Source organism: Oncorhynchus mykiss, chromosome 16 (assembly GCF_057628025.1).
Source record: "Oncorhynchus mykiss isolate SJ-2025 chromosome 16, ASM5762802v1, whole genome shotgun sequence".
Lineage (NCBI taxonomy): Eukaryota > Metazoa > Chordata > Actinopteri > Salmoniformes > Salmonidae > Oncorhynchus > Oncorhynchus mykiss.
In genome coordinates this window covers 24,882,168-24,907,470 of record NC_143037.1, presented here as the reverse complement: position 1 = coordinate 24,907,470, position 25,303 = coordinate 24,882,168, and the positions used below count along the sequence as shown (strand labels likewise).

The following is a 25,303-nucleotide window of genomic DNA, read 5'->3' as shown; positions in this document are numbered from 1 at the left end:
ATTGGGCAGCAGGTAGCCGAGTGGTTAGAGTGTTGAAATAGTAACCGAAAGGTTGCAAGATCGAATCCCCAAGGTAAAAATCTGTCGTTCTACCCCTGAACAAGGCAGTTGACCTACTGTTCCTAGGCGGTCATTGAAAATAAGAATTTGTTCTTAACTGCCTCGCCTAGTTAAATATATTATTAATATTAGCTCTCTGTGTATATCCAAGGGCCAGCCGTGCTACCCTGTTCGGAACCAATTGCAATTTTCTTAAGTCCCTTTTTGTGGCACCTGACCACACGACTGAACAGTAGTCCAGGTGCGACAAAACTAGGGCCTGCAGGACCTGCCTTGGTGATAGGGCTGTTAAGGTAGAGGAGTGCTTTATTTTTTACATACGTCTCCCCATCTTAGCAACTATTGTAACAATATGTTTTGACCATAAAAGTATACAATCCAGGGTTACTCCAAGCAGTGTAGTCACCTCAACTTGCTCAATTTCCACATTTATTACAAAATTTAGTTGAGGTTTAGAGAATGATTTGTCTCAAAAACAATGCTTTTAGTTTTAGAAAAATTTAGGACTAACTGCAACTCTTTGTTAAGTGTTGCAGTCATTTCAGTCGCTGTAGTAGCTGACATGTAGTGTTGTGTAATCTGCATACATAGACACCAGTGGCACTAGTGACACTTACTCAAAGACAGTGGCATGTCATTTTAGTAAAGATGTTAAAAAGTAATGGGCCTAGACAGCTGCCCTGGGTAATTCCTGATTCTACCTGGATTATGTTGGAGAGGCTTCCTTTAAAAGAACTGTGTTCTGTTAGACAGGTAACTCTTTATCCACAATATAGCAGGCGGTGAAAAGCCATAACGCATACGTTGTGTGAAAGTGCTGTGCGTGTTGAATGTCCTTCACTATAAGCATGCTGAACATTTGTTGTCAATTTGATTACTGTAAAATAGCGTTGTATCTGGCCAAACAATTTCCCCAAAAAATGTACTAAGGGTTGGTAACAGGCTGATTGGTCGGCTATTTGAGCCAGTAAAGGGGGCTTTACTATTCTTAGGTAGCGGAATTACTTTTGCTTCCCTCTACGCCTGGGGGGCACACACTTTCTAGTAGGCTTGCATTGAAAGATAAAGGTATAGAGGGATAGGAAAGAGACCATTATGTTGGAGTAATCCAAAGCAGCAAGGCTGCAGGAGTGGAAGACTGAGGTAGTGAAATCTGTTCTCATGAATGACCTACCCAGTGGGCACAACTGGTTGAATTTACATTTTATTATGTCTTTAAGTTGTATACTTGTTGTATAAGGACGTTTAAACAAATGTTCGGCAACCAGAAAATATGTATTTTTCTGATTGTGATCTGACCAGATAACAACCAAACAAGATGTATTTTTCATGAGATCAATACCTCATGGGAAATACACCTTTACACTGTACCTGGTTATAACAGAAACCAGTTGGATGCAATCTGGTTATTATAATGTCTTTTCAACCAGAAAATTAAATCAAAACATTATGTGCCAAATTGTGCACGCTAGATAATGGTCCCTGTCAACAAATAAAATTGTTAAAAAATGTTGTCCTTCATTAACACTTTTAATAGTCAATATAAAGTATCCACAGAAGCTTTCATGACGCCCTTTAACGAGTTATAAAATATTTATCGACCCCTAAGTAGCTGCTGCCTGCTAATGATACTACAGGGTATTGCTTGTTATTGGGAGATGTTCGCATATTTGATTATTGCACTATTCTCCTCTCTTTTATCATGATTCCCACAGGGTCAAAAAGACGGGGCAGTGATGGAAACAGAAACGATCAGGTTTGTGAATAAGGTTTCGTTACTCACCCTGCCTCCTCCAGGAGTGTGATTCAGGTTGGCTTTGGATCCACAACGAGCCTGGACATTGCTTACGTCCAACTTCTTCTCGAGGATTTGGACCTGAAAGTAGAAGTAAAGGAAAAGGAGTATTAGCCTTGAGTAGTCAAATGCAGCGAGGCTGCAGATGAGGACCATACCAAAAGAAAGGGAGAATCTGACCGCTTGTAGGGATGAAAGCATAGGGCAGACATTTTGACTCACTTAATCCTTTAAAGGAGTACATTGTAGAGTTTGTGCACCTATGATAATTAAGCTTGTGATGAGGAATGACATGAGATGGGGTAGGACATTTCCAATTTTTTTTAAAGGTTGCTTCGATGATCATAACTGTAGAGAGACTCAAGACTCAGGTGTTGAGTTCATCCCTTAGTTACTCACATTTCCACCTCCGGGTGTATGTTTGATATTGTCTTTGGAGCCACACTTAGACTGCACATTGCTTAAGTCGATCTTCTTTTCAATTATTTGTACCTGGAAAAGTGCAGAGGTAGGGGAAGAGACTGTTATCCTTCAAGGGATTCAAAGCAGAGGACTCTACACTAATTCAAGTGAGCTGTCTGAGACGGATGAAAAAAAATCTCTCAAAACAACAACGACTAGCCACGCAACAGTTAGTCATCGGAGTGAGAGCTTCCATCACTGTGTAAAACACTAAAGCAGATGAAGAGACAGTGGATGAGAGGAATGGAATATCAAGGTTGTGTGAGGCACATTGCCATGTAGTAACACCAAGTAGAGCCCGAACTTACCCTTCCTCCTCCAGGCTGGTGCTTGATGTTGTCTGTGGAGCCGATCTTGGACCTGACGTTCTTCAGGTCCGGCAAGGGGGCCGCTGCGGTGAGGGGTGCAGGGGCGCGGCTCTTGAGAGAGCCAGGAGACTTGGGTGGGGTGCGCACCACCGCAACCTTTTTCACCTGGTTTGTGGCCACAGCCAAGGGCTTTCCGGGAAGAGTCTTGCTGGAGGGAGACTTGGGAGTACCAGGGCTGCTCTGTCCACTGGTGTTGTCTTTAGAGAGTATTGAAAGGGTACAGTGAGCCTTTTTGTAAATGTACAGTTATTGCAAGGCCAGTGAAAGATCGTACAAAGAAACAACTGAAGGCTAGTCCTGATTGAACTAATGGGTTCAATAAAATGAATACATTTTTCGATTTACCTTTGTTCTTGCCGCTTGCTGTATCACAAAAATAAAACAGCATACATTAGGCATAATCAGAGGTTTGTCAATAATGCTTTTTGTGCTGCACATTGCAGGCTAGCTAGCTACATACCTGGAGCTGGGGTTTTGGCGGGAATCTTGGTTCCGGGGGCCTGTGGCCTAGCACCACCCAAAGTCTTTACATCCCCAGAAAAATAAACAAAGGGTTGAAAAGGACATTAGTGACAAATTATCAACCAACATGCTCTTGATTGACTGGTTGATCCATCAGCACTCTTGATATTGTATTTTTCGAATATGAAATTATACTTTTGTTTCTATCTAGTTGCCTAGATTGCATTGCCTATTGACAATGTAGCTATTTTTTATGTCACCTTTATTTAACTAGGCAAATCAGTTAAAAACAAATTCTTATTTACAATAACGGCCTACCCCGGCCAAACCCTCACCCGGACGACGCCGGGCCAATTGTGCGCTCCCCTATGGGACTCCTAATCACGTCCGGGTTGTGATACAGCCCGGAATCTAACCAGGGTCTGTAGCGATGCCTCTAGCATTGAGATGCAGTGCCTTAGACCGCTGCTGCACTCGGGAGCCCGTAGCTAATGCTACTCCAAGTGTATTTAGATAGATAAGTTATTATGAATATAACCCTCATATAACCCTCACCCTTCTGTCAATCTGGATACGATTTAAGAGCACTAGCTACCCGAAATGTGGCCTTTAGCCTTGACTGCATGCTGAACGTGCATTCAGAGCCATAAAACAAGCTTTATTTTAGGGGTCAATTGCAGTCCTTTAAACATGGAAAAATGCATGCCAAGATTATATAGCCTCAATGCATAAGTGCAGTATCATTCAAGTGGCTTACAATACGGACAAATAGCATCGGCCTCAGACATTCATAGCGCGACACTAAGCTTGCTTCAGCTAACTACCATCCACAATGTACAGTATCTGTAACAGATGGCAACCCCCATAGGAGTTGGTTACGCACCATCACTGCAGCCTTGTATACATAATTCATAGTACTGAAGGTGTGACAGTGAAACTGTGCGAGGGCTTGTTTCTCGGAAATGGCCGTGTTGTGATTGATTGATGCACGGATCAGAGTTTCAGTATACAGGAAGTCGTTAACGTGGGCTAACGAGTTACTCACTGGCATGGCAAGATGGAACACACTTCACTCTGCTACTCTTAGTGAGCATTACACATCTACTCTGGACACACTCAAGGCTGTTCTCACCCTGCATCATAACTGGCTACAGATATTCAACAGACTGTCCCTCTAAAATGTGACATACAGAGAGGAGGAGACTCATTCTGGAAGTGTAAAAGGTATTGGTGGGCTAGCTGACAACGTCACGACACCTATGCGCACGCTTCAACGGGGCAAAAGTATGTGAGTTGTTGTGATTCTGGATGGCCAGATGGCTACCAACAACGGCAAGAAACTGCAATGTGGGGAATCGTATGTGACTAGTTTCAGCTAGTTTCATCTTGTTCTTGGATAACATGTCTTGTTTTGTGTTTTCACTGACTTCATAGCAATGCTAATATGGCTCAAATTAGCTAGCTGGGTAACCAACAACTGTATCAACAATTTTTCAGCCGTTTATTGTCATGCAAAAGACTGCCGGTCTCATGATAAATGACAGTTAATTAACATAAACATATTTAGCATCACCAGGCCTCCACACAAGCCGCTGATGCACCATTGCAACATCTTCATTTAAAAAAGTATAATAAATCAATTGAATATACAATCACAACAAATCCATGATTTATTTTAGTCATGTCTAAATAAACATTATGATTTGAAGAAAATGTATTTCAGAATATGAGTTGGCCTACTGTATGTTATCTGGCAATGCACCATGTTGTAGGCATGTTCATTTGGCTGACAAGCTATGCTTATAAGTCCCGTGCCATTATTTGATATTATATCGTTTAATAGTGAGAAGAATATAGAAAGGATATTTTTCCCATTCTGGAGCGAGTGTACATATTATGTCGGGTGTAATTTGAAACAGATCCTATTTAGAGTTATTTGGCAACTTTAGTTATGAATGACACAAACCTTACAATGTCTTAGATATCAAAACATATTTTTTAATGATGCGGGGTAAGCTACTTCAGTTTTATAGGAGAGCTGTGCTTAATATGAGCAGCTGAGAAATAAATATAAGAACACTTATTTCACTTCAGGCAATGGGCTCTCCAAGCCTGTTCCTGCAGCTACCCAGTGCTTAATTTGGGAAACCAAGTGAAATCTGTTTTCGCAATGAAACATATTTCACTAAACTGTTGACAGCCCCTCTGTGTGCCCGAGAAAGGAATAAAGGAGAGAGGAGATGGAAACATGGTGGTGAGATATTCTGTATAGGTGAAGGTAATGTGCAACCAATTAATTATGAAAATATAAAATATACTAGGCTATTCAAAATAAAATAAAAATGCACTAAAATTGTAGGCTAACTGATAGCCGCTCTGCACAATCAATTAACCAACAGCATCACCTAGGGCTATACTTTCTCAGAGACTAGGGGATAGACAATTTGGAGCGTAGTATAAGGTAACCAGTCCATCCAGTATGCATAATAATACAGTCCACACTCAAAGGCAATTACTCAAATTTGTTTCATTTTGGAGTATGGGCTAGACTAATTATGTACCAAAGACATCTTAAATCAGATTTGTTTTATGTTCTGCCATGGGTAGTTCGGGCTTGGGCTCATAACCCTATGCATAAGCTTTGATATGCGTATGAGTGTTTTGAATTAATCATCACCTTAGAAAGCGGTCCATTTAGTTACTACACTGAACCCAAACCGGCTGCGGGCGTGCGCCATCGTGCATAAATGTATTTTGTCCCCCTACACCAAAGGCGATCACGACACGCAGGTTAAAATATCAAAACAAACTCTGAACCAATGACATTAATTTGGGGACAGGTCGAAAAGCATTAAACATTTATGGCAATTTAGCTAGTTAGCTTGCACTTGCTAGCTAATTTGTCCTATTTAGCTAGCTTGCTGTTGCTAGCTAATTTGTCCTAGGATCTAAACATTAGGTTGTTATTTTACCTGAAATGCACAAGGTCCTCTACTCCGACAATAAATCCACACATAAAAACGGTCAACCGAATCGTTTCTAGTCAACTCTCCTCCTTCCAGGCGTTTTCATTGTTGAACTTATATGGTGATTGGCATCTAAACTTTCATAGTATTACCACAACAGTTCATCTTTCAATCACCGATGTGGGTATAACCAATGAGGAGATGGGAGAGGCAGGACTTGCAGCGCGATCTGCATCAGAAATAGGAATGACTTCTATTTTAGCCCTTGGCAACGCAGACGCTCATTGACACAAGCAGTGTGGGTGCAATAATTGAATAACAGATTCCTAAATGTATTTTGCAACGTTCACGCACGTGATGCGAGCGGTGTAGTCAGGGTATTAGGCTTAGAAACAACATCCAGAACGACCACGTTTTACTCAGTATCAACCTGCTGTTGAACTTCTTTCTTCAAAATGATTATCACATTGAGGTGAGTTTTAAATGCATGATGTTTTGATGATGTGTTTGATGTTATTTTCGATAGCATTTCCATTGATGTCAAAATGGTTAGAGGGACAATAGAGCCCTGAGTACCAGGCCATTAGGACCTGATGGCCGTTTGCAGGTTGGTACTACTAAAGTATGTCCAGAGTGCATAAGAGATGTTCGGACTGAGTTGTCATCATCATTCTCCTCATTCTACTGGTCCTTCTGTACGGCTTCAAACTTAAGGATGTCTGTCCCTGGATCCAACCAGGACCGGATCACTAGTCAGAACTTTGACCAGGACCAAAGGTTCTGATCCTTCATATACACCCATCCCGATGCAGTCTGACGACGCTGTGGCTAGTACCTCCAATAACGTTTTGAACATTGAGATTGAACATGGAAGTAAGGCAGCAGGGTCTGGTACAGCGACCCGGTAAAATAAATAGTGGGGGATACGGCGGTAAAACGTGAGCCTACCACAATTAATACAACGTGCCCAAAAAAACTCTATTACACCATTACAGCATGTCAGCCACATGACAAATTAGCGAATTGACTGGAAACCGGGTGGTATACTCTCCAAATTGCATTGTGGTTTGAGAACACTTACATTTTGTCAAGGCAGAGATGAGTGGCCGAGACTAGCATGCAGACAAGGCGGAGATGAATGGCAGAGATCGAGGCGCATGTGGACAACTGTGGATGCATCAATTCAGGCTACAAGTGTAGGCCTAATGACAATGCCAGAATTTCATTACACGTAGGTGTTTTGTAACAGATGTCTATTTTCATTCATCAAATTGCGAGAGCACAGCGCATGTTTGAGGTTTGGATGCTGAAATAATTTTGAGAGTGAGCGAATGTGCGTAGGTGGCCTACAGGAGCTCCTTTGCTAAGTGATTGTTTGACAATCAGATGAATACATGACTGGTTGTGTTTATGCCACATGAAAAGGCATAGGCAGCGTGTCCCTAAAGTAAATTGAATTCAATTGCCAAGATTATATAGCCTAGTTAACTTACTCCCGTCTATACAGAAATACATACAATTTGAAATAGGCTACTCCACCAGAAAGCATTATTTGGCCACAGAGGATCATTAGCTTCTGTTTTAAACCGCATAGCCTACAGTCAGAAGGGTCTGCAATTTGCGCAGCGCGCACTGCAAATACCAAATAGATGATTGTTAAGTCTGTCAGTGGCAAGCAGCGAGACCCCTCCAGGCCAGGCATATTGCAATATTTAAAAATACAATCACAGAAAAACTCGAAAAACTTCAGGAAGCAAAAGTCTATTGCTGTAAAGGGATGACAATGAAAAGACTCAAATCTGTTTTTTTTAGTTCAAAATTAAAATTCTTTACTTAATTGAGCAAACAGTAGCCTATTTGCACCAGAGGAGAACAGCAGTGAGTATGCATATTCACTGTTTATCATTAGGTCAGTGCCACTTGTTCGTTTCTTGACAATAATTTCCTCCTCCGGGTTAGATGGACTTCATATTGTATTTATGTGTCCCCCGTCTCGTAGGCCGATTATATGGATCAGATATCATTTTTATTGATCTGTTTGTCAGTTTGTCACATTGTATAAATGATTGGAGACAGGCGCATGGGACGGGCTAGTTGCAGCGTGGTCAGACGGGCCATTCCCACTGTCTCCATTTAGGGTTGGTTATTCTGTCACATTGTATAAATGATTGGAGACAGGCGCATGGGACGGGCTAGTTGCAGCGTGGTCAGACAGGCCATTCCCACTGTCTCCATTTAGGGTTGGTTATTCTGTCACGTTGTATAAATGATTGGAGACAGGCGCATGGGACGGGCTAGTTGCAGCGTGGTCAGACGGGCCATTCCCACTGTCTCCATTTAGGGTTGGTTATTCTGTCACGTTGTATAAATGATTGGAGACAGGCGCATGGGACGGGCTAGTTGCAGCGTGGTCAGACGGGCCATTCCCACTGTCTCCATTTAGGGTTGGTTATTCTGTCACGTTGTATAAATGATTGGAGACAGGCGCATGGGACGGGCTAGTTGCAGCGTGGTCAGACGGGCCATTCCCACGGTCTCCATTTAGGGTTGGTTATTCTGTCACGTTGTATAAATGATTGGAGACAGGCGCATGGGACGGGCTAGTTGCAGCGTGGTCAGACGGGCCATTCCCATCGTCTCCATTTAGGGTTGGTTATTCTGTCATGTTGTATAAATGATTGGAGACAGGCGCATGGGACGGGCTAGTTGCAGCGTGGTCAGACGGGCCATTCCCATCGTCTCCATTTAGGGTTGGTTATTCTGTCACGTTGTATAAATGATTGGAGACAGGCGCATGGGACGGGCTAGTTGCAGCGTGGTCAGACGGGCCATTCCCATCGTCTCCATTTAGGGTTGGTTATTCTGTCATGTTGTATAAATGATTGGAGACAGGCGCATGGGACGGGCTAGTTGCAGCGTGGTCAGACGGGCCATTCCCATCGTCTCCATTTAGGGTTGGTTATTCTGTCATGTTGTATAAATGATTGGAGACAGGCGCATGGGACGGGCTAGTTGCAGCGTGGTCAGACGGGCCATTCCCATTGTCTCCATTTAGGGTTGGTTATTCTGTCATGTTGTATAAATGATTGGAGACAGGCGCATGGGACGGGCTAGTTGCAGTGTGGTCAGACGGGCCATTCCCACTGTCTCCATTTAGGGTTGGTTATTCTGTCATGTTGTATAAATGATTGGAGACAGGCGCATGGGACGGGCTAGTTGCAGCGTGGTCAGACGGGCCATTCCCATCGTCTCCATTTAGGGTTGGTTATTCTGTCACGTTGTATAAATGATTGGAGACAGGCGCATGGGACGGGTTAGTTGCAGCGTGGTCAGACGGGCCATTCCCACGGTCTCCATTTAGGGTTGGTTATTCTGTCATGTTGTATAAATGATTGGAGACAGGCGCATGGGACGGGCTAGTTGCAGCGTGGTCAGACGGGCCATTCCCATCGTCTCCATTTAGGGTTGGTTATTGATTGGAGACAGGCGCAGGAATTTGTAATAGGGGGGTTTAATACTCCACCCAAAATATACAACATGCCATGAAAAGGCACGGGGACGAAGCCCAAAACAAACACGTATACAAAAACACAGGGATGTAACCCAAACAAAAGAGCGAAGTAAAACCTTGAATATATACACGGAACGAGACCCGCAATCCACTACACGGAACGAGACCCGCAATCCACTACACGGAACGAGACCCGCAATCCACTACACGGAACGAGACCTGCAATCCACTACACGGAACGAGACCCGCAATCCACTACACGGAACGAGACCCGCAATCCACTACACGGAACGAGGCCCGCAATCCACTACACGGAACGAGGCCCGCAATCCACTACACGGAACGAGACCCGCAATCCACTACACGGAACGAGACCCGCAATCCACTACACGGAACGAGACCCGCAATCCACTACACGGTGCAGACCAGTAATAACAAATGCACAACAATACATGGGGTGAGAGCCGTGATAACAAGTGCACAATACACGCAGCACGAAAACCAAAATAACAAAGCACAGGTACTCACAGACCAACGGACATGGGAACAATAACCAACAAGACAATGGTGAACAGAGGGCACATATATACAATTACTAATCAGGGGAATAGGAATCAGGTGTGCGTCACGGAATCCGTGACAGTGTCAGCAGAGTAAGCTCCCCTGTAATTTTTGTAGTATTGGAAAAAAATGCATGAGTGCACTTGGGTGTCCTGTACCAGTAAGAAATTACATTAAAGAAATGTTAAAATACTAATCTACTTTCACCCCTGTCTATACATCAGATTGAACTAATCTACTCTACAGTGAGAGCTGCAGGTCCCCGAGAGACAGGTTGAGACCAAGGACAGGAAGTGGACACATTGACACAGGCACGCACACACATGGACAAACACATATGCACCACACACACGTACAGTTGAAGTCGGAAGTTTACATACACTAGGTTAACTGTGCATTTAAACAGCCTGGAAAATTCCAGAAAATTATGTCATGGCTTTAGAAGCTTCTGATAGGCTAATTGACATCATTTGAGTCAATTGGAGGATGTATTTCAAGGCCTACCTTAATACTCTTAATACTCAGTGCCTCTTTGCTTGACAATCAGCCAAGACCTCAGAAAAACAATTGTAGACCTCCACAAGTCTGGTTCATCCTTGGGAGCAATTTCCAAATGCCTGAAGGTACCACGTTCATCTGTACAAACAATAGTATGCAAGTATAAACACCATGGGACCACGCAGCTGTCATACCGCTCAGGAAGGAGACGCATTCTGTCTCCTAGAGATGAACTTACTTTGGTGCAAAAAGTGCAAATCAATCCCAGAACAACATCAAGGGACCATGGGAAGATGCTGGAGGAAACAGGTACAAAAGTATCTATATCCACAGTAAAACAAGTCTTATATCGACATAACCTGAAAGGCCGCTCAGCAAGGAAGAAGCCACTGCTCCCAAACTGCCATAAAAAAGCCAGACTACGGTTTGCAACTGCACATGGGGAAGAAATGTCATCATTTGAAGAAATGTCCTCTGGTTTGTTTAAACAAAAATAGAACTGTTTGTCCATAATGACCATTATTATGTTTGGTGGAAAAAGGGGAAGACTTGCAAGCCGAAGAACACCGTCCCAACCGTGAGTCCCGGGGGTTGCTGCAGGAGGGACTGGTGCATTTAACAAAATAGATGGCATCATGAGGTAAGGAAAATTATGTGGATATATTGAAGCAGCATCTCAAGACATCAGTCAGGAAGTTAAAGCTTGGTCGCAAATGGGTCTTCCAAATGGACAATGACTCCAAGCATACTTCCAAAGTTGTGGTAAAATGACTTAAGGACAACAAAGTCAAGGTATTGGAGTGGCCATCACAAAGCCCTGGCCTCAATCCAATATAAAATGTGTGGGCAGAACTGAAAAAGCGTGTACAAGCAAGGAGGCCTACAAACCTGACTCAGGTTCATCAGCTCTGTCAGGAGGAATGGGCCAAAATTCGTTGTTCTTCCTTGTTTTGGGAAGCTTGTGGAAGGCTACCCGAAACGTTTGACCCAAGTTAAACAATTTAAAGGCGATGCTATCCCACTGGGAATGTGATGAAATAATTAAAAGCTGAAATAAATCATTATCTGTACTATTATTCTGACAATTCACATTCTTAAAATAAAGTGGTGATCCTAACTGACCTAAGACAAGGAATTTTTACTTGGATTAAATGTCAGGAATTGTGAAAAACTAACTATGAATGATGTATTTATGTTTAGCAAATAGCAATACAATTGCACCTATTAAGAATTGAGCAATCCAGAGTGTGGGCCCCATTTAATCTAATGTATATTTTGAAAACCTTCAAACACACCCTTACAATCATAAGGGGTTACAATCAAAAAAAGGCAAGACTGGGAGTTAGTGAGTGTTGGCATCAGTTAATGAACAGGGAAAATGCTGTTTGTTAGGTGGCGGTAAGGTCTGGCCTGCACCACTATCAGCCGTATGCAGGGGTGCATGGGTTGTACCACTCTCAGCCGTGTGCAGGCTTGTGCCATACTTACACGGGACTGCCTGGCCCCTACACTGCCGGCTCTAGTGGGTAATGAGGTGGGCCCATTTCTGGTTCTGTTGACTGGGGAGGGTCTTTTAAGGCCAGATGTGGGTCTAGCTTTGGTGGCAGTTTTGGTTGTCTTTGTATGATTGGAAGCAATGAGTGTAAAAACAATTTTTGAATACCTTGAAAGTAAATGAAGAAATGTCATGAAACAGGCATGGATTCACATGAGTTAAAGGTTCATACTGATAAGGAAATATGATTTCAAATAAGTTTTCAATGACAAATTAAGAAGAAATGTGTAGCATTGTCCATGTGTACTGCTATGGGATACGTTGCCTACCTTCTTATCAGCATTGTCGTTTTCAATCTTTGCTTGAGCTGTGGAAGAAAAAGGGGAAACAGACATTTAGCATATTGGACCCTTCAGACAAAAATATCTATTGCCCTTTTTTTTTAGCTCACCGAGTGAACAAACTTCGAGAGGCCATTGACATGTTTCTTTGTATGTATGTGTGCATAGGGAAGTGGAGACCAAATGAAAGACAATCACAAAGATGTGGAACTCTCAAAAACATGCATAGTGACTGTAACACACAGGACTTGTTGACTGGAAACACTCAAAGCATTTGTGAGATCCGTAAACCGTAGTGGATTTTGGGGTCTGCAAGGCCAGCAGAAAGAACAAGACAGACAGGAGGAAACAAAAACAAAGGGAAGGGAGGACGACAAGCTTATCCTCAGCCAAACGTGAAGTTCCATAGCGCATTTTCAGGGGAGCGAATGCTGCATAGCATACGGTAGCTGTTTGGTAAAATAAAGAGGATGAAATTAACTGAAGAAGATTTAGTTTGGGATTTGGTGAATAGAACTGCAAACAGACCTTTGTATATAGCAACCGGGACCAATGACTTTCTTGCGGGAGAACTTTGGGGAGTTTTCTGGAGTTCACTTGTGGTCTTGGTGGACTGTACAACATCTCTCGTATTGGGATCCTCGACGAAATCAGGTATGGACATATAGCTTGCTCCTTCTAATTCTAAAACAGGGTTAATTACACCTATGTCAGATAGTACTGTTGTCAAATGTTTGTCACTATCAGAAGACACTGTGTTTCCATTGACCTGTGACTCTATTTGTCGCTCCAGCCGGTTGTCCACATCAAACTGGGCAGTGTCCTTTAAAGCTGATGAGACAGCGTCATGTACCTCCTGGAGATGTTCTGAATAATGTCTGGGGCTTCTGTCCACTGGTACAGAGTTTTCCGGAAAAAAGTGGGAAGAGGATAGACTGTGAACCGGAAAGGAATCAGGGCTTCCTGGCACAAACTCCTTAGATCCAGTATTAGAAGCAGCAGCAGCCTGTTGGAGAGACTCGGCATAATCGAAAGCCAGTCCTTGTTTTTTGGCTTCTTTTGAAATCCTTAGACCCTGGTCTTCATCTACCCACAATCTATTCTCTTCAACAGAGGTGAGGTCCTCAAAGGCTGTGCTGCGGACTAAAGAGGTGCCCAGCGGATCGCTCTGCCCAGAGGAGCACTCAGGTGCATCAAGACTGACCGCTCTCTGAGAATCTGGACTGACCCCCCTGGCGGATGGGAGGTCCCCTCTCCCCTCTGACCCCTGGGTATGGTCTCCAGAGGTCCATAAAGAGTTACTCAACTTCTTCCCAAAGTCCCCTCCCCCCTGTGCCCCCTCTGAGTCTGCAGCTTCAGAGTCCAGAGAACAGAAAGCTCCCAAGGTCTTGAAGCCAAGTCCTGCCCCAATCTCTGTGTCTTCAGCAGCTTCCGATCCATTAGGCGGCGCCAACACAAATCCACTGAGGATTCCCACACCAGGTTCCTCTAGTTTTTTTGAAAGGCAGATTTAATTGTGAATTTACTCCACTCGTTTCCGTCTCCCCGTTAAAATTTTATTTGAGAAGAAAAGAGAAATTAATTTGACAGTGAACTACATAGTCATGATTTGGAGAACACCACAGAAAAGTACCAAAAAATAGATGTTTTTGTGTTTATAATGGTATCGTGAAAGAAGTCACAGGACGCTCTCTGCGTCTGTCCAGCGGCTATGAAAAGTGCGGAATGGATAGAATGGCTTTATAAAATGCACATAACAACTTACATTAACATTCATGACGTAAAGATGGACAAAATGCTTCACAACTGGATCAATGGAAAAGATTGACAACAGATGACTATGAGACCAATGTAAACATAACTGTGAGATGTGCTGGGATGATATGCTGTGATACACACTGAATGGTGCATATTTCATTCCAAAATATGCCTTTAAAAAAATATGTCTAATTATGCTGAGAACTTTTAAACAACCATCATATTCTTTTAAACATGTATCACAGCAGTTTATATTACCGTATTATATTTATGGCACCAATAGTATTGTAGCAGCTATGGCTAATATCATAAAATACTGATCTGGACTTTATCTAAGATATACCCAAAGTGTTAGCAAACATTGTCCACTGTGTGATCGACTAAAATACCTGTTGAGGCTGTTCCTCCAGTTGCTGTTCAAACACGGTGAGGCAGTGCAGAGAAACAAAAAGAGGATCCAACTATTAGGTCTTGTCAAACACATTACATGCTACAGTGCATAACATCCAAAAGAACCACGCAACTGCAAAGAAAGCAGAGCAGCCTAGAATACTTGAAACCATGCATACCGTTTTTTTGGTTAATGCACAAAAGCCACAGCAACTCATCTTTCCCTCTGCCTTTTTCACATACATCAAAACAAAGTCATTTGATTAAACAATCCATATCTAAATCCAGCTGTGTGTGTGGGTGGTTATAGGTATTGCTAGACGTTGGGAGATGTTGAGCCTGACACACTGTTTTCATTGAAAAATCATGGTCCAACATGACACCTAGCCTGGTTTTCCTTCTGGCAGCACAGCAACTGTGTTCTCCATTAGTGTGGCATCCTCCATATCTGAAGGCTCCTGATCTGTTCTAACATATCACAGGGTCCTTTCAACCTGCTGTTTCCCTTTTCTCTTGGGCTATGTAACATGTAACATGGTGCGCAGTGTACTACAATACCCACAATGCTATGTGTAACATATCCGGTTTCCATCTGGTTTCAGAATGGAGGCGTGTCTTTTGATCCCACTGCTGACAGTAATTATAGTTGAGATACTGTTGCTATGGTATTGTGTATGGACCAGGGAAAAAGTTATGCTTTGTGATTTGTCTGCTGCAAACTTGACCACACACACAAAACCAAATGCACTGGGGGAAATTAATGAGAGAAGTAAGTATTAAGATAATTAAGAATGATTCATAAAAGGGGAAAAAAAGGTTAACCCAGAAATGACATTAAAGTAAGCATTAACAAAAGCCAACCAAAACACTAACTCTCTTCAGGTTGTGGCTCTGAAACCAACAAATAGTTAAAACAATATTAAGCTGATACAGTACATAACATAATCATGTTACGTACAAAAGAGGGGCAGAACCAGCGATTAATATAAAATAACAACTTTAGAAAAGTTTAATGCAAAAGACCGTGGTGGTTCTGGTGGTGGGTGCATACCAAGTTGCACCTCCTCCCCAGAGGTGCAAAGGTGCACCTCCTCGTCACAGATGCTCTCCAGTTCAGAAATCTCAGACTGTGGTTCAGTCAACCTGTGCTTTGGTCTGGCTTCCTCAGGCTCCACTGGGAGAGAAATGCACACTTTAGGTCAGAAGACCTGGTTGGTCATGTCATGGATTATTAATAAATAACATTCTGCTTTATTATGACAGTTGATCAGAAGCAAAAATCTAAAACACAAGAGCCAGACACAATCAATCAAACTGAGAAGAAAGCAAAGGTTAGTCATATAGTTTGTCCGACATTTGTAAAGGAAAATAAAGTCTGCAAACCAAGAAAAAGCTTTTTTTTGGGGTTATGGCTCTGAAACAAATGAATAGTTTAGCAATATTAAAATGATACAAATGAATAGTTTAGTTATATTAAAATGGTATCCTGCATAGAAACACGTACTGCACATAGTGAAGGATTATTTATTTTTTTAACGGATAGAAGGAACATTGATATTAAAGCTGAATGCAAAGTGCAGTGGTGGTGGTGGGTGCATACCAGGTTGCACCTCCTCCTCACCAGAGGCGCTAAGTTGCACCTCCTCATCACAGGTGTTGCTCTCCAGTTCAGAGAGCTCAGACTGTGGTTCAGCCGCTCTGTCCTCTAGTGTGGCTTCCTCAGGCTCCACTGGGAGAGAAAGGCAAGCTTTAGGTTAGAAACCTGGGCCGTGTTCAGAAGGACACACCGTAGGAAAGGGAAAATGTTAAATTACTGTTTCATATTTGACATGTGCATGTAGCCTGTGCTGTTTCAGTCTGTTTGGTGCCTAATGAACACAACTGCATAGACACGTCATTAGTAGATGGCCCCAAGCCAAGCAGTCATCTATCTATGGCCCTGGCCCCAAGTGCATATGGTGTGTATTACTGAAAAACCTCATCCACATTTTCCGCACATCAAACACTGGTTATGGAAGTAGTGAATGTCAACAAACGCTGTGAAATTAAATCCAAAATACCTTTATTTCAACATTTAAACCCAGCCATTGGGTATTATTGTAATGTTTAGTCCCTAAATCCAGGCTTAATGTTGCACCCGTTGACCAGCTCTTTAATTCCCCTTTCAGAGAATGGCGCCTGTTCCTTTAGCTCTTATCGCACGATGAACAAGCTTGTTACATCATCAAACAATCATTTGCCAACATATTTCAGCATAAAAAATAAGTGACAATTATTTAAGTTAGCAGTAGTCAGTCTGGCAATGAAATGGAAATTGCTGAAAGGGTGAAAACCATCTCTTTAACCAGTAAGAATTATCACTAATTGCCAATGACATGTTCTCATCTACCACTAAACTACACAAAACACGCTTGACTCCGTTGGGAAGTCAATATTTTGTATCTACGCTAGATGACTACGAACAAATCACAGTGGTCTCCCGTAACTACTAGTTAGTAGAGTGTACTCACTATGTGCCTTACAGTCGGTGCAAGTACTGTTAAGCCCTGTGTAGGAGCCTGACTCAGAGCGGTGTAGCTTCCTGCTCGTCCGAGTGGCTAGGGGAAGGACGAAGGGGGAGAACGAGTGCACTAGTGAGGGCTGTAAACTGGGGAAAGCTAGACTACGTACTACTTGGGCAGAGCAGCCATTTTGGGGGGCACAGCAGGAATAAAAAGAGAAGGTTATCATCATTGTTGTTGCGCTCGTTGCAACACAACAGCCAACCCCCATTGTGAGACCCCGCCTGTAGTCTGCTAGTACAGCTACTGTGCTCTTCTCTCCTTTCTAGATAAAGTGCCTTCAGAAAGTATTCACACTAATTAACCTTTTCCACATTTTGTTGTGTTAGATTTTTTGTTACTAGCCTAAACACAATTACCCCATAATGTCAAAGTGGAATTATTTTTTCAACATTTTTATAAATTAAATAATGAAAAGCAGAAATATTTTGAGTCAATAAGTATTCAACCCCTTTGTTATGGCATGCCTAAATAAATTTAGGAGTCAAAATGAGCTTAACAAGTCACATAATAAGTTGCATGGACTCACTCTGTGCGATAATAGTGTTTAACATGGTTTTTGATTGACTCTCTGTACCCCACACATACAATTATCTGGAAGGTCCCTCAGTCGAGCAGTGAATTTCAAACAGATTCAACCACAAAGATCATGTAGGTTTTCCAATGCCTCACAAAGAAGGACACCTATTGGTAGATTGGTTTAAAAAAGGAAGCCTGTGTATGAAAAAAAAGGAAGCCTGTACAGAATCAAAAAAATTCCAAAACAAGCAGGGCATTAACCTAAACTCAAGGCCAAATATACCCTGGAGTTGCTTACCAAGACAACATTGAATGTTCCTGAGTAGCGTAGTTACAGTTTTGACTTAAATTGGCTTGAACAGCTATAACAAAACTAGAAAATGGCTGTCTACAAGTGATCAACAACTAACAGAGCTTGAAGAATTCTTAAAAGAATAATGTGCAAATATTGTACTATACTGGTGTGCAAAGCTCAAAGAGACTTACCCAGAAAGACTCAGAGCTGTAATCGCTGCCAAAAGTGATTCTAACATGTATGGACTCAGGGGGTTGAATACGTATCTAATCAAGATACAGTATATTAGTGTTTTTCTTTTCTTTTTTTTACCAATATTACAATTTGTCTTCGACTTTGACATTAGAGTATTTTGTGTAAATCGTTGACAATTTTTGTTTTACAATTAAATCCATATTAATCCCACTCTGTAAAATGACTTTCTGAAGGCACTGCAATATGCCATCAACGCCATGGGGCAAACCCCCCTGTTGCCAAGGCTTTCCCTACTGTACTGTATCTCCTCATTCCTTCCCTAGTCTTAGCCTTCCATTGACTACCCATTTGATTAATAATGTGCCTTTACAAAAGGTTAAGGATCTATGTACTGTCCTGAAAGCTTGATTGTTTACGGGGATGAATTGGTAACAGTGGTGGTGGACGGAGGCGCAGGGAGCGTTCTGAGGTCCCTGACCCAGATCCCTGTATTGCAGAGTAGGAGAGCGGGAGAGTGCAGCTGCAATCTGGGGACTGAAGGCCCAGTCAAGCATGCCTTGTTTGCTTTATGTAAAGGGATTAAAAAATAGAACAATCAGAAAGCCTCAGCCTCTTGGCCCATTCATTGCAGAGAATTTTGACTAAGAAATGGCATGTGACTTTAGAGAGAGAGAAAAAAAGGCCATCATTCAAGACATTCATCTAGATTTGGCAGTCTTGGACACGTTTTTGTGGCTAGCATAATGCTTGTTGACTACAAAGCTACCCTCTGCCCACTACGCCCACACAGATCCAATCCGTTTACTTATATAAAGCTATAAAAATAAGCTGTGTAAATTAAGTCATTTGTTGTGTTCTTCTTGACTACAATAAGTAACCCCTGATCACACTTTTCTGGCTCGTGCAGTTTTAATGAAGACATTCTTTTACCCTTCAAGCTCCTTTACACACCCATCCTCTAAAGCTATTTTGGGCCCCGCAGTAGCTATACCCTCAATAAAACATCCCTCTGTTTCTATCTGGAGGTTAATTGAGCAAGCGTGTGCTTTGACGGTCTGTGCTAGTTTAGCAGCCTATTTTACAGGCTGATAGATATATATAATAGCTGACCTTTCATGGGGCCTTCCCCTGGGCTCCTGTGCCCCAGCTGGACCCCGTTCTCCTGGTGATGCAGGTCGTTGATGGTCATGCCGGCTAAGGAAGCGCTCATGGTGTCCCCGGAGTTGTAGCTGTAGGTGTTAGGGGCGTTGTTCATATAGTCCTGGTGTTGATCCATAGCAAGTCAGGTTCAGGCTATACAAAAGAGCAGAAGAAAGTGCCAAATATATGTTACCCAAAAAATGTAAACGCGCCAGTGGCAAAGGCACATAAAAATATCGGAATTCAGATATGACGTCATCGTTTTAGCGCTTTCCACTTTTACGAACCTCCACTATTGAGCTCACCAGAGAATGTCAATTTCACTCAAGGTGGATCAAGTCAAATTGTGTTGCATTGGAGAGCCTATTCTTCTGAGAGATACAGGTGACTATCGGATTCCAATAGAGATAATCAAGGATGCAAAGGAACTTGCCAGTACCTGGTCCTGAGAATTTGCCAAGTAATTCAATGAACAACCTTTGAAAGTTGAAGAGTCTCTTCCGCCTGACATAAGCCAGTCAGCCAGCAGCGGCTCAACGTAAACAGACACTGCGCCTAAGAAAATCAGGTTATTTATATTCTGAACATGGGTACCTGGTGTAGAGTTACGAGACGAAAATAGTCCCCTGTGCCCATGTGCGTTGTGTCCTAACTGTGAGAACTCGCACTTCCATAAACAACCAGACTACCTCTGTGTTTTCCTCCTTAAGATTCACTTAACCTCAATCAGACGGACACTGCGTTTATACTTGTGACCTAACAGAAGTGAAAAGCCACTCAACAGTCAAGCTTGAGGTTTTAGCCAATTTGTTGCTTTATTATGGTTTTCCAGTAACATCTTTCGAAATATGTAACTAAGATGTGTATCAACTATCAAGGACTTAGAGACCAGTGTGTGAGGACATGCTCTCTCCACGGCTTCAAATCTCATAAAATGAGGATTACATACTGTATCAGATTAAATCAAAGCCTATGGTTACGTCAGCTGTTTTTTTTCTTCTCTTTCTATCGGCTTTTTCATCTTTCCCTCTCTCTCTCACACACCACGCACATTGCCTTTTGATACCCTGACCACAAGCACACACACACACACTAGCTCACATGCACGTGCACACACACACACATAAGAACCACAGAATATAAAACGTAAGTGATCATAAAAAGCGTATTTATTGTCTTGTAAAACTTGTTTATTTTTTATTTTTACATCTGAATTCCGGCATCAAGTCATTACTAAACACGATTGCGAATGTGAATTCACAAAATAGCTGGGGGTAAAATTATGAGGATCATTGATAATTATACAACGGGTGGGTCTAATCCTGGACACTGATTGGTTAAAACTGGAATGCGTTCCAGCTGGTGTCTATTCCACAATTTACCACCGGCTAAAGCTATGACTTGAAATGCCTATTTACTCTGTTCCGTCTCACTGCGCAATCCACTGGTTGTCACATCAGCCCAGTCAGACAATATATAAACTTGATCTCCACTGTAAAAAGCATCTAGACATTATCTCCCATTTTATTTTATACTAGGAATTGGTATTCAATAGCGGAGATTTGAATAAAAACTTGTGGTCTCTCTCTCTCATTTGCAACATTGTTTCCATATTGAAATTCGATCCCCAGCTGTCCTATTGTAATGAACGTATAGGTTTCGGGAGTCGGGACAACACACACAGGCAGGCAGCTCTTCTCAGACAGTTCAAAATCATGAATCAGCATTTCTATGGACATATACAAAGAAATAAAAAACAGGCAAAATGAAAAACAAAATGCAGCTAGTATGCAGTCTTTACAGCTTCAGTTTGTGTAAGGACCGACTCTGGGAGACGAGAAGCAAGTACAGGGAGTGAACATTTAATGAAACAACGGACATGAAACAGAACACGGACAGCGTCTGGACAGGGAAAACAAAATAACAATAATGCTGACAAGGGGATGAAACAGAGGAACAGGCAGATATAGGGAAGGCAATCAAAACGTGAGGGAATTCAGGTAAGTCCATTGAGGGCTGATGTGCGTAATGATGGTGACAGGTGTGTGTAATGATGGGCAGCCTGGCGCCGAGAGAAGGGGGGTGGGTGCAGGTGTGAAAGTTTGAAGTGATTGTGTTAGCTGTGTTGTTGGCTAGCTCCTCTGAACAACAGTGTCCTGACAAGAGCGCACATTTTCTATGCCAGGTGAAATCACGCATCAGTAGCTCATTCTTACGAACGTATCCAAATACATTTTACTAGAAAACATCTTAAAAAAAGAATGCAAATGCAGCTACATTGCTGTTATTCTGGCTGCACTGTTTGACCTGACTGTAAGTTAGCTGTAGTTGGCTATCTAGCAAGCAAGAGATAAGAACATTACCAGCCAGAACGATTGGGTCGCATCCATACAGAACAAAAAATACTTAACGACTGGGTTGCGTCTGTGGCCAGCCGGCTTGGGTAGCAACCCTAGATTTGTGTCAGGATTATCTCGTGGAAGGATGAAACAGTATGAATAAATTCATCTAAATACATTTTTTTATGAAACTATTTCAATCATTATTTGAATATTTTGGTAACCCACTGTATAAAAGTGATAATGTCCTCGAAGCCAGTGTTTGAAGGATATATTGGCACGGTTTGCCGGCCCGAGACAACACCCATTCCAATATATCCTCCAAACACAGGCTTCTCGGTGTCACATCCTGACCTAAGTTACTTTTTTATGTCTCTATTTTGTTTGGTCAGGGCGTGAGTTGGGGTGGGCATTCTATGTTTTGTTCTAGATTTTGTACTTCTATGTGTTGGCCTGGTATGGTTCCCAATCAGAGGCAGCTGTCAATCGTTGTCTCTGATTGAGAACCATACTTAAGTAGCCTGTTCCCACCTGTGTTTGTGGGTAGTTGTTTCCTGTTTTGTGTTGTGTCACCTTGCAGGACTGTTTCGATTTTCGTTGTTTCACGTTTGTTATTTTGTATTCAGTGTTCAGTTGTAATAAATTTAACATGGACACGTAGCACGCTGCATTTTGGTCCGATCTTGAATACTCTTCCTCAGACGAAGAGGAGAATCGTTACGCATTATCACTTAATTAGACCCCATTGTTTAAAACCACTGTTGCGTGTAAACCGAATTCTAATTGTTCCTTTTGTATACATTGATTTCTGGAGTAATATGCACGAGGACACAACAAACAACATGCATGGACATTATCTGTTGAAATCTTCAAATCTTTAGTTTGAGCGATAATGGCAGTGAGAGCATATTTTCCAGGGCGGAGGCCTAGATGGACTACCCTTCTTCCCAATATAACCTACTGTGTGTGGGCCAACACACTATCACAGCCTATTGTGAAATAGACACAAATTACTTCTTAGAAATTCGTGATGTGTATTAGATGGTTTTTATCATAACGTCTTTCATGTGTAGTACACAATTTTCTTTCATCATAACGCATTTGTGTACATCACACAAATTACAATTTGTTGTGTCTAATGTGAGCTAGGCTAGCTAGGTGGCTCATGTTAGCTAGGCTATGGGTTAAGGATAGGGTTGGGGGTTAAGGTTAAGGGTTATAGTTAGCTAAAATGCTACCTAAGTAGATAAAGGGTTAAGTTTGGGAGTTAGGTTAAAGGATTCAGGTTAGCTAACATGCTAAGTAGTTGCAATGTAGCTAATTAGCAAACATTTTAAAGTTGTCCGTGATAAGATTCAAACACACAACCTTTGGGTTGCTAGACATTTGCGTTATTCACCCACCCATTCCCCCTGCCCAACCTCCCTCCTATTGTTTCTGTCTTAAGTAACCTACTGTCTTTATCTGTGATTGAAATGCACTGTCTAAAAAATCATATACTGCACACACAAAAAAAAAAACTTTTTCTTGTGCCTGTCACTCATTTCCAATAAGCAATGTGTGTCTATTTCACAATAATATGTGATACTGGGTTGGTGTGGGCTGCTTGGCCTGAAAACCTGACCTTCACTGGGTGCACCAGCATATCTTCTGTCCTTAACTGTTTAAACAAACACAATCCTGGTCCTCATATATATAGGACAAATGAGAAGTCGTACCATAGTAGGCCATAGTACCCAACAGACCAGGGAATCAAGCCCTCAGAGCCCCCCAGATTAGGAACCCTTAACTGGGGTGACAATGTCCATGCTGGATGGACAGTGATCTCGTTAGTATGTGTGGCAATGTACAATTGAATTATACATGAAATATGTATTGAAATATGTATAAGTAAAGTGATGGGTGTGGGGCAATAAAAAGTATAACTAAAAAGTAATAAATAGAATGTTTAAATTGTTAATTTGTCATTTACAATATTATTTTTTTCTGCATCGCCACATGCAGGTAACCACCAACAGAACGTGTCTTAATATTGCGTTGGACCACCACAAGACAGAACAGCTTCAGTGCACATTGGCATAGATTCTACAAGTGTCTGGAACTCTAATGGAGGAATCCGACACCAATCTTCCACAAGAAATTCCATCATTTGGAGTTTTGTTGATGGTGGTGGAAAATGCTAGCTATGTTCTAATACCCATAACATACTGTATACTGCATACTAAATGAGTATATACTACATACGATATAATATTAGTTAATTTTAGTATACTGTAATCGAACAGTATCCTTTCAGGTGAGTGTACTAGCGTTTCGACTGTCTCCCGAAGGTTGATGCTGTTGCTAGCTTGTTAGCATAACAAATTACTAGGTAGACATCTTGTGACTTCATTAACAATGTCGATGGACATTGTTAATGAAGTCATAAGATGTCTACCTAGTAGACAACGACTATACCACTTAGCTAAGCTAAGAGGGACGTGAATAATCAAGTTAATAAATGTAGTTAGTTAGATAGCATATAGTTAATATACTGGCACGTTCCATGTATTAGTAGCCAACTAACGTTAGATAGCTAGCTAACTAAACGGTCAATACAAGTAACTGCTGTAATGATATGCTACAGTGCCTTGCGAAAGTATTCGGCCCCCTTGAACTTTGCGACCTTTTGCCACATTTCAGGCTTCAAACATAAAGATATAAAACTGTATTTTTTTGTGAAGAATCAACAACAAGTGGGACACAATCATGAAGTGGAATGACATTTATTGGATATTTCAAACTTTTTGAACAAATCAAAAACTGAAAAATTGGGCGTGCAAAATTATTCAGCCCCCTTAAGTTAATACTTTGAAGCGCCACCTTTTGCTGCGATTACAGCTGTAAGTCGCTTGGGGTATGTCTCTATCAGTTTTGCACATCGAGAGACTGACATTTTTTCCCATTCCTCCTTGCAAAACAGCTCGAGCTCAGTGAGGTTGGATGGAGAGCATTTGTGAACAGCAGTTTTCAGTTCTTTCCACAGATTCTCGATTGGATTCAGCTCTGGACTTTGACTTGGCCATTCTAACACCTGGATATGTTTATTTTTGAACCATTCCATTGTAGATTTTGCTTTATGTTTTGGATCATTGTCTTGTTGGAAGACAAATCTCCGTCCCAGTCTCAGGTCTTTTGCAGACTCCATCAGGTTTTCTTCCAGAATGGTCCTGTATTTGGCTCCATCCATCTTCCCATCAATTTTAACCATCTTCCCTGTCCCTGCTGAAGAAAAGCAGGCCCAAACCATGATGCTGCCACCACCATGTTTGACAGTGGGGATGGTGTGTTCAGCTGTGTTGCTTTTACGCCAAACATAACGTTTTGCATTGTTGCCAAAAAGTTCAATTTTGGTTTCATCTGACCAGAGCACCTTCTTCCACATGTTTGGTGTGTCTCCCAGGTGGCTTGTGGCAAACTTTAAACAACACTTTTTATGGATATCTTTAAGAAATGGCTTTCTTCTTGCCACTCTTCCATAAAGGGCAGATTTGTGCAATATACCACTGATTGTTGTCCTATGGACAGAGTCTCCCACCTCAGCTGTA

General features: G+C 42.0%; 1 protein-coding gene across 50 annotated transcripts in view; it reads right to left on the bottom strand.

Moving 5' to 3' along the window:
• mapta (microtubule-associated protein tau a) overlaps window positions 1–25,303 on the bottom strand; it is a 47,871-nt gene that overhangs the window by 13,738 nt on the left and 8,830 nt on the right. For 7 of the 50 annotated variants that reach the window (XM_021565361.3, XM_021565353.3, XM_090202356.1 and 4 more), the window contains exons 2-12: window positions 19,348–19,530; window positions 16,268–16,396; window positions 15,719–15,841; window positions 14,667–14,690; window positions 12,508–12,545; window positions 12,172–12,300; window positions 3,146–3,209; window positions 3,031–3,048; window positions 2,626–2,882; window positions 2,255–2,347; window positions 1,844–1,936 (exon numbers count right to left, since the gene is read on the bottom strand). In XM_021565361.3, coding sequence (XP_021421036.3) covers window positions 1,844–1,936; window positions 2,255–2,347; window positions 2,626–2,882; window positions 3,031–3,048; window positions 3,146–3,209; window positions 12,172–12,300; window positions 12,508–12,545; window positions 14,667–14,690; window positions 15,719–15,841; window positions 16,268–16,396; window positions 19,348–19,513 — 1,134 coding nt within the window. In that variant the 5' untranslated portion in view covers window positions 19,514–19,530. Of the gene's footprint in view, window positions 1–1,843; window positions 1,937–2,254; window positions 2,348–2,625; window positions 2,883–3,030; window positions 3,049–3,145; window positions 3,210–12,171; window positions 12,301–12,507; window positions 12,546–14,666; window positions 14,691–15,718; window positions 15,842–16,267; window positions 16,397–19,347; window positions 19,531–19,664; window positions 19,935–25,303 lie in introns of those variants that run through there. The other 43 variants (XM_090202363.1, XM_021565372.3, XM_090202369.1 and 40 more) reach the window with 15 other exon arrangements.